The sequence below is a fragment of the Cebus imitator genome, unplaced genomic scaffold, assembly GCF_001604975.1.
Source record: "Cebus imitator isolate Cc_AM_T3 unplaced genomic scaffold, Cebus_imitator-1.0 Scaffold266, whole genome shotgun sequence".
Classification (NCBI taxonomy): domain Eukaryota; kingdom Metazoa; phylum Chordata; class Mammalia; order Primates; family Cebidae; genus Cebus; species Cebus imitator.
The window spans coordinates 1,009,660-1,019,525 of record NW_016107581.1 but is presented as its reverse complement, the minus strand read 5'-3'; the positions used below and the strand labels follow the sequence as shown (position 1 = coordinate 1,019,525).

Here is a 9,866-nt window from a genome sequence, read left to right as displayed (position 1 = left end):
TTTTTGGTATTTCTATGGCAACATGTATGGGGAGTTTTAAAATTACTAACTCAGTCTTTTTCTTTCTTTTTGACATGGAGTTTCACTCTGTTGCCCAGGCTGGAGTGTGGTGGCACAGTCTCGGCTCACTGCAGCCTCCACCTCCCCAGCTCAAGTGCTACTCGTGCCTCAGCCTCCTGAGTAGCTGAGATTACAGGCACCCACAATCACACCCAGCTAATTTTTTGTAGTTTCAGTAGAGATGGGGTTTCACCATGTTGGCCAGGCTGGTCTCAAACTCCAGACCTCCAGTGATCCGCCTGCCTTGGCCTCCCAAAGTGCTGGGATTACAGGCATGAGCCACTGCTCCTGGCATGGTCTTTTTCTCACGAGTCCATTCGGAAATTCTGTTTCTTCTTGAGTCAGTTTTGGGAATTTGTATCTTTCTATCAATTTCCCCATTTTAATCTGTTATGTAATTCGTTGTATCTAATTTAAATAACTAAGTTAATGTACCTAAGTTCTCTCACTTGTTAATTATCTGAATACAGTTGTTTATAGTATTCTTTTATAATCCTTTTTATTTTTTCTAAGGTCATTCGTGATGTGTCTCCTTTAATTCCTAATTACAATCCTGTGAGTCTTTTTTCTCTCTCTTTTCCTTACAGTATTTTAAAGCAAACCCTGCTCCCCTACCCCATTTTGGGGGAATGAATTCTGCTAGTTTAGATGTTACGTGGTTTATTTTTCTTCTCTGGGTTGTTATACTTAGATTCTTTTAGTGTGCAAACTTAAAAGTATGAAGTTATCACCACCTCTTTTTTCCAAATGACTCTAAACTTTTGGTCATTTTCTGGACCAAGGTCTATAAGGTAGAGTCTTAGGCCTTGTGAGTAAAAGTCTATAAGCTCCCGGGCTGAAGTGATCCTCCTGCCTCAGCCTTCTGCGTAGCTGGGACTATAGATAGACGCCACCACGCCTGGTGGTATTTAATTTATTAATAAAAATTAAATATTTTAATTTTTTGTAGAAGTGAGTCTTGCTGTGTTGCCCAAGCTGGTCTCATACTCTTGGCCTCAAGCAATCCTCCTTCCTGTGCCTTCCCAAGTGTTGGAGTTATAGGTGTGAGCCGTGGCGCCCAGCCTCCTCCCTCCCTCCCTCATGCTTGTATGTTGAGTGCTGTGCTGGCTGACTTTTCCTTAGTCAGTTGATGATACCGTTATGTTCTAGGCTTGTTTCTGTTGAGAAGTTTGCCATCAGGCTGTCATTCTTTTGGTAGACTTGTAGAGTGCTCGGCTTTGTCATTTTTCATTGTCCTGTTTTTTCTAGTTCTTGGGGGTGCTTTTCTAGGGTTGCATGCAGTTTTTCATTTATTTAGTTTTCCTGTGGATGGTTCAGCCCTTCCAGGGCCCCAGGCCTCTGTGTCCTGGGAACTGGAGGCCCTGTTTCCCTTTCCCACGTGTCTATTGTCATCCCAGCTCCTAGCCTGTAGGGCAGCATTCTATAATACATATGAGCCATACAGAATTTAAAATTTCCCAGAAGCCATATTAAAAAGGTAAGCAGATGACATTAACTTTAATAACATGTTGCATTTAGCCCATTATATCGAACATATTATCATTCCAGGACGGGCATGGTGGCTCACGCCTGTAATCCCAGCAATTTGGGAGGCTGAGGTGGGCGGATCACCTGAGGTCAGGAGTTTAAGACTAGCCTGGGCAACATGGTGAAACCCCATCTGCATTAAACATTTAAAAATTAGCCGGGTATGGTGGTATGTGCCTATAATCCCAGCTACTCAGGAGTCTGAGGCAGGAGAATCACTTGAACCCGGGAGGCGGAGGTTGCAGTGAGCTGAGATCGTGCCACTGCACTCCAGCCTGGGCGACAGAGCGAGACTCCATCTCAAAAAAAAAAAAAAGAAAAAATGTTATCGTTCCACATTTAATCTATATAGAAACTTATTAAATGTACATGTTTTTGTTACTGAGTCTTCCAAATCCAGGCTGTATTTTACACTCCCAGCATGTCTCAGTTTGGGGCGGTCACATTTCAAGAGCTTCACAGGACCATGTGCATTGGGGTGTGCCTATGATCCCAGCACTTTGGGAAGCCAAGGTGGTAGGATCGCTTGAGGCCAGGAATTCGAGACCAGCATGGGCAACAGAGTGAGACCCTGTATCTTAAAAAAAGTTATCATTTTTTGATTTGATATCTGTAAAAAATAATAAGAAAAAAAGAGCTATCAAGTACTTCATAGCCACATGGAACTAGTGGCTGCCATGTCGGACAAATGGCTCTAGGCCCTGTATCCGATTCTGATCTTCCCCTGGGGCCTATGTGAACTTACACCTCCAGCACTGAGCTGTCTTGTTGCTGCTGGCACTTGGGATATTTTCCTGGCTTTTGACCTAAGCTATGTGTTAAAAAATGATCTTTTGTCATACATGTCTATGTTTATAGCTGGAAGAAGAGGTTAGTTCAGTCCACCATGTCACTGGAAGTGCTTTTATTTATTCCTTACAACAACCTTGTGAAGGAGGTACCGTAGGCCCAATTTACAGATGAGGTACCTGGGGCTCATGGAGCTTAAGTGACTTGCCCAAAGTCACATGGCTGAGAAGAGACCCGGATCGATCAAGGTCTGCTTGAATTGCAAGTCCACGCTCTGCCCGCCATGCTGTTTTGCCCCCTTATAACCTGCATTCTTCCTGCTTCATTTTCAGGAATTAGTTGCCATCCAGGGCTCTCTCCTCCCTGTCTCCTTACACGGTTCTACTTATCCGGACAGTAGCTCTTGGCCAAGACCTGGCAGCGGAGAGCCATGGACCAGTGCAGCCTCAGGGATGAGGATACCCTCCCGTCAGAAATGCACCTCCCTTCGTTTTCCGAGAGCCAAGGGCTCCACTGCAGTGACACCCTCAGCCGGGATCTGGGTCCCAGCCCTCGAGACCTGCTCTACGCTGGCCTGAGTGGTTTGGACTCGGACCCCAGCCTCCCAACGCCTGACATGCCCAGTGAGGCACTCGAGGACAACTTAGACACCATGTCCCTGTACTCGGGGAAGGACAGTGATTCTGTGAAGCTGCCGGAGGAGTATGCAGACTCAGAGACTCAGGCATCCTTACAAGGTGAGGCTGTCACCTGGGTAGAAGGGCCCTGCGGGCTCTTGGGCCGTTTCTGTGGCGCGAGGGACTGATTCTGCATGGACTGGTTAACAAAATTTTTCCCTCCTACAGGTGACTTAGGGAACAGTCACCTTTTTTTTCCGCCTTGGGAATTATTCCCCAATTTTTTTTTTTTTTTTTTTTTTGGTGGTTTCTCACTCTCTCCTATGCTTGAGTGCAGTGGTGCAATCTCAGTTCACTGCAACTTCTGGCTTCCAGGTTCAAGCAATTATCCAGCCTCAGCCTCCTGAGTAGCTGGGATTACAGGCACCTGCCACTACCAAAAATACAAAAATTAGCCAGGTGTGAAGACAGGGTTTCACCACGTTGGCCAGGCTGGTCTCGATCACCTCAAGTGATCCTCCCACCTCGGCCTCCCAAAGTGCTGGAATTATAGGCATGAGCCACCATGCCCAGCCCCCAATTCTTAGTAAACGAAGCAGAACCCTCATTCTAGGGAATAATGTTCAGAAACTTAGGTGTTTGGAGATATCCTTAACTTTTGTGTGGTGTGTGGGCAGATATTAGCATTTACTGACGAATTTCCTTCGCATTACCACATCCTTGAGGCTCATTTCACTTTTCCAGAGGGAACTGGTGTCCTCTCCCTTCTGATCTTGGGTTGTCAAGACCTTCCTAGACCCCAGTGTCTTCATCCATAGAGCAGGTGGACAATAATATCCTCTCTGCCTCCCCCTAGAGTAAAGCAAAAGAAGAAACCGTTGTAAACACACTTTATAGACCAAAGCACTGGAGAGATAGTCCAGGTTTTTTTTTTTTTTGAGACGGAGTCTCACTCTGTTGCCCAGGCTAGAGCGCAGTGGCGCAGTCTTGGCTCACTGCAACCTCAGCCTGCCAGGCTGAAATGATTTTCCTGCCTCAGCCTCTCAAGTAGCTGGGATTACAGGCGCACACCACCATGCCCAGCTAATTTTTGTAGTTTTGGCAGAGACAGGGTTTCACCATGTTGGCCAGGCTGGTCCTGACCTCAAATAATCCACTTGCCTTGGCCTCCCAAAGTGCTGGATTACAGGTGTGAGCCACTGCGCCCGGCCCAGATATTAAGTTGTTTCAATTTCACCAGGAAAAGCAATATGGCAGTTTACTCCTTTGCAGCTAGATCTGTGTACAAAGCTACATTTATTTCCTTATGCGAAAAACCCACGAATAGAATTGGCTGGGTGTGTGAAAGGATTTCCACTTTTCCAAGGATTTGGAGAGTGTATTTCTGATTGTCCTTCCAAGAGAACCGGTGATGGCGTGGTCATAAAGCCCTGCCCATCGGTCACACTGCTCTGGAAGGGCTTCAGCCTGTCCCTCCACGTGTGGCACCAAGTCCGGGTGCCGTACTGCAGGGCTTCCGTTCCCCTCACCTGCTCCTGACCCTTGTTTCCTTTGTGTGGAAAGCTGCTGAGGTCCAAGCAAGAGTTCTTGTGAGACATTACAAGGCCACCATGGTTCTGAGAGGTGTGGAGTGCCTTGGCCTCGCTTTTTGCTTGGTTGCCCCGGCTGCGTATAAGCTGTGCTTTCTCCCTTTGTTTAGACCTGGGCCTAGGCGTGCTGAAGGCTAAAGAGGCTGACGATGGGGGAAGGGCCACCTCGGGGAGTGCCAGGAAAGGAAGGCGGCAGCACAGTTCCCCTCAACACCCACTTCTGGACTGCAGCCTGTGCGGGAAGCTGTTCAGCAGTGCCAGCTCTCTGAGCAAGCACTACCTGACGCACAGTCAGGAGAGGAAGCACGTCTGCAAAATCTGCAGCAAGGCCTTTAAGCGCCAGGACCACCTGTACGTAGGAGTTGGGTCAGAAACACGTCTGCTCAGGGGCTGGGGGTGCGGACATGTTCCTCAGTCTTCTTCCTATCCTCCCAGATCAACCTGCCTCATCCTCTGTTGGGTTTTCCAGACATGTATAACCTCTGCTTAGCCGCAGCCACTTTTTTTTTTTTTTGAGACGAAGTCTCACTCTGTCCCCCAGGCTGAAGTGCAGCGCGATCTCCGCTCACTGCAACCTCTGCCCCCCGGGTTCAAGCAATTCTGCTGCCTCAGACTCCTAAGTAGCTGGGATTACAGGGGCCCACAACCATGCCCAGGTAATTTTTGTATTATTTTTAGTAGAGACAGAGTTTCACCATGTTGGCCAGGCTGGTCTTCAACTCCTGACCTCAAGTGATCCACCGGCCTCAGCCTCCCAAAGTGCTGGGATTACGGGCATGAGCCACTGTGCCTAGCCCACTGCGTTCCTCTCACATGGGAGTTGCCCCAACAGATCACTCTTCCCAGCCCCTAAATTCACACCTGTGAGGAAGCCGCTGCTCCTGTTTGCAGAAGGGTCCCTTGTGGGTTAAAAACGCCTAACGGTTGGCTCCTGAGGCAATTGTGTCATGGGCAGAGTTGGGCTAACTTTATAGAGCCGTGTCCTGAGTCTCTGGTAGGTGTCTGAGGAAAACAGATCTGCATTCCGTGTGTGTTGGGATAGCATGGGAAATGAAAGATGAGATGCCTGTCTCCAGAATATGGCAATGGAGCATTAACCCTTGTTTTTTCTTTTTTTTAAAAAACTCATTCTCTTCCTTTTACGCTTTGACTTAAAAAGTATCAGGAGCAAAATTTCCTTTTTTTTTTTTTTGAGACAGTCTCACTTTGTCACCCAGGCTGGAGTGCAGTGGTGTGATGGCAGCTGACTGCAGCTCTGCCTCCCAGGTTTAAGTGATTCTCCTGCCTCAGCCTCTTGAGTAGCTGGCACTGCAGGCATGCACGACCATGCCCGGCTAATTTCTGTATTTTTAGTAGAGATGGGGTTTCACCATGTTGGCCATGGGTCTAGAACTCTTGGCCTCAAGCGGTCCACCCAACTCGGCCTCCCAAAGTGGTGGGATTACAGGCATAAGCCACCACTTCATGTCTTGGAAATGAAAAGCTTGTCTCGCCTGTGGAGGAAGGAAAGACTTTTTTCAAACCGGGACGCCTGCAAGTGAGAGATGAAAATACCGTGCATTCTTACTGGGCCCCTCCCTTTCACAGGAGGCTTTGACCAATCCATCTTTCATCTTATCCTCTCACCCACACCCACCCCAGGAAAAGGAGCTGATTTGCTCATGTCGCAAGTTGGTAACAGCTGGGGTAGAACTTAGGTCTCCTGATTCCATCTCTGTTGCTTCCCTCAGACAGAGGCCGAGGGGGAGCTTTTGGGGAAAGACTCTATGGTTTCCTCCACATTGACTAGGACTGTCTAGAGTAGGGCTGGGGGGGGCCCAGAGGGTGAGGCACTCCTCTACTTATGTTTATAATGTGTTCATGCAGAGGTAGGTGTGATAGAATACATATTTACATGCATTTCTGTTTGCAGAGACTATAGGCACATTTGGCTGTTTGACTCTATAAAGTTTCAGTGGATTGGGCCTCTGTAAACTGGCTCCCCTGCTGTGGGAGCTTCCAGGTAGCATCTTCTTAGGGGTCTCCAATGGTAAGGCACAGACTCCTTTGTTAAAGGAACGATCGTCCCCAAGTTAGCACCTCCTCCAGTCTATTCTGCAGAATTCTGGTTCTCAGGAATGCTTTTAGGGGCTTTTTGAAAATAAAACCAAAAACAGTTCTCTGGGCAAATAAGTTTGAGAGACACTGAAAGTTAAACAGGTCTCTCTCTGTGTGGCTTTTAAATTCGCTACTGTGCGCCGGGTGCAGTGGCTCACGCCTGTAATCCCAGCACTTTGGGAGGCTGAGGTGGGCAGATCACTTGAGGTCAGGAGTTCAAGACCAGCCTGGCCAACATGGCGAAACCCTGTCTCTACTAAAAATACAAAAATTAGCTGGGTGTGGTGCTGCGAACCTGTAGTCCCAGCTACTCAAGAGGCTGAGACACAAGTATCTTTTGAGCCTGGAAGGTGGAGGTTGCAGTGAGCCGAGATCATGCCACTGCACTGCAGCCTGGGCAACAGAGCAAGCCGCCATCTCAAAAACAAAATATTAACTAATTAATTGGTTAAATTTGCTGCTGTGCATTGTGAACTTCCAAGGAGTGAAACGTGTTTTTTCAAAACTTATTGTTCAGCTGCGCCCAAAGTCCTTGAGGAGCAACTCTGGGGCTTTGTGTCTTCCTTGGGAACCCACTCTGGCGAAGTCTAATCTGGCCTCAGTGGATGTTTTAATCATTTTTTAAAATTTTATTTATTTATTTGTTTTTGTTGAGATAGAGTCTTGCTCTGTTGTCCAGGCTGGAGTGCAGTGGCATGATCTTGGTTCACTGCAACCTTCACCTTCCGGGTTCAGGTGATTCTCCTGCCTCAGCCTCCCCAGTAGCTGGGATTACAGGCATGTGCTACCACACCCAGCTAATTTTTTGTATTTTTGGTGGACAGGTTTTATCATGTTGGTCAGGCTGGTCTCAAACTCCTGATCTCAGGTGATCCACCCACCTCAGCCTCCCAAAGTGCTGGGGTTACAGGCATGAGCCACTGAGCCTTGCTGGATTTTATTTACTTTTCTGTAAGGAGTTTGCTTAAAAGTGAAGGAGAGGAGCTCTCCTGCCAGGTGGCTTTGACCGAGCAGGGTTTGCCGGATGGTCTTTCCTCGTGGGGGCTGAGTACGATTTCTGCATTGTGGTGCAACTGCACCACAGACTCGGGGCCGCCGGGGTCCTACAGCAGAAAGGCTGGTCCCAGGCGACCTGCTGACGCCCCTCCTTGTGTCTGACTCCAGGACCGGGCACATGCTCACCCACCAGAAGACAAAGCCCTTCGTGTGCATCGAGCAGGGCTGCAGCAAGAGCTACTGCGACTACCGATCTCTGCGCCGGCACTACGAGGTCCAGCACGGCCTGTGCATCTTGAAGGAAGCCCCCCCGGAGGAGGAGGCCTGCGGGGACTCCCCTCACGCCCACGAGTCTGCTGGCCAGCCGCCCCCCAGCAGTCTGCGGTCCCTGGTGCCCCCGGAGGCCAGGTCCCCCGGCTCCCTCCTGCCCCACCGGGACCTCCTGCGCCGCATCGTGAGCAGCATAGTCCACCAGAAGACCCCTTCTCCTGGCCCGGCCCCAGCAGGGGCTTCAGACAGCGAAGGGAGGAACACGGCCTGTCCCTGCCCCGCCTCATCAGGATCTTCTTCCTGCACCCTAGCCGACCCCACCGCGGCCCCTGCAGAGCTGGACACCGAGCTTCCGGAGGAGCCTCGCCTACCGCAGAAGGAGCAGGCAGCTGACGTGTTCACCGCCCCTAATTCCAGGGCCGCTGAGAACTGCGCCCTAGACCCGCCGGAGCCAGATCCCGCGCTGCTCCAGGCCCTGTCCACCGCGGAGGGCTGGCCGGAGGGCGGTTCCGTGCCCGCCTGCCTGCCTCTCTTCCGAGGCCAGACGGTCCCTGCCAGTTCCCAGTCATCGAGCCACGGCTTCCAGTGGCTCCGGAACCTGCCGGGCTGCCCCAAAAGCAAAGGCAACAACCTGTTTGTTGTCCACAAGGCCCCCGCCGTGCTGTCACGGGAAGGCTCCGAGTCTGGCCCGAGGCCCAGCAGTGCCGCCCCCGCGGAGGAGCCCCCGCACGGCCCCAGTGGCTGCCTGGAGGATGCGCTGCCCTTCCCTCCCGCGCTCCTGAAGGCCTCCGGGGAGGCCCCGAGCGACCCCAGGCCTGCCAGCGGGGAAGATGACCCCTGGGCCCCCAAGAAGAGCAAGTTCGACTGCGACTCCTTCCTGTGCCAGAACCCCGGGGAGCCCAGCCTCCTGGAGGCCCAGAAGCCAGGGGGGCTCCCGGCGGATGCCACGCCGCTCTTCCGCCAGCTCTTCCTCAAGTCGCAGGAGCCTCTGGTGAGCCACGAGCAGATGCAGGTGTTCCAGATGATCACCAAGTCTCAGCGGATCTTCTCCCACGCCCAGGTGGCAGCAGCCTCCTCCCAGCTCCCCGCGCCCGAGAGCAAGCCGGCTGCTCTGAAGCCGCTGCAGGGGCCATGGCCGCAGCAGCCCCCTCCGCTGACTCCTGCTATTGACTCTGTCCACGCCGGCCCTGGAAACCCGGAGGCAGAGGGCTCCCCGGCCCGCAGGAGAAAAACCACGCCCGGGGTTCCCAGAGAGGCCTCCCCCGGCAGTACGAGACGAGACGCAAAGGGGGGACTGAAAGTGGCCCCGGTTCCAACGCCCCTTGCAGTGCAGTCTCTGGACCCTTCCAGAAATCCAGAAATCTCTTCCCTGGCCAAGCACTTGCGATCCTCGAAAGGGACCTTGGACCTGGGGGACATCTTCTCCTCCACAGGCCAACGGCAGACCCAGTTAGGTGGGGAGGAGCCACCGGGAGCCCCGCTGCCCGGGAAGCAGGCCCCTGCCGAGAATGGCACAGCGTCAGGGACCACGAAAGGTGAGAAGGGCCCAGCCGGCTCCCGGGGCGGAAGCTACCGGCTCCTGGGCAACCCCAGGGCCCAGCGATTCTCCGGCTTCCGGAAGGAGAAGGTGAAGATGGATATGTGCTGTGCGGCTTCTCCGAGCCAGGTAGCCATGGCCTCCTTCTCGTCGGCCGGGCCTCCGGCAGATCCTTCCCGAGACTCCACATCCAAGCTGACAATATTCAACAGAATCCAGGTACCAGCTCTCTCTCTCACGTGGCCTAACCAGAGCGGAGTGAGTTTCTCTGCATTTGTTAGTTGTCCAGACATTTTATTTCATCGAAGTGAATCCCTAAATGCAATTTTACAGAGGAAGAAATTCGAGAAATTGTGGTTCCCCCACTAAAAAAAAAAAAAAAAA

General features: G+C 51.6%; 1 protein-coding gene across 1 annotated transcript in view; it reads left to right on the top strand.

The window, feature by feature from the left end:
* Positions 1 to 9,866, top strand: part of ZNF541 (zinc finger protein 541) — a 43,328-nt gene that overhangs the window by 11,924 nt on the left and 21,538 nt on the right. The window contains exons 3-5 of the mRNA XM_017500424.2: positions 2,709 to 3,113; positions 4,693 to 4,933; positions 7,844 to 9,701. Of these exons, the coding sequence (XP_017355913.1) occupies positions 2,807 to 3,113; positions 4,693 to 4,933; positions 7,844 to 9,701 (2,406 nt within the window). The 5' untranslated portion in view covers positions 2,709 to 2,806. The remainder of the gene's footprint in view (positions 1 to 2,708; positions 3,114 to 4,692; positions 4,934 to 7,843; positions 9,702 to 9,866) is intronic.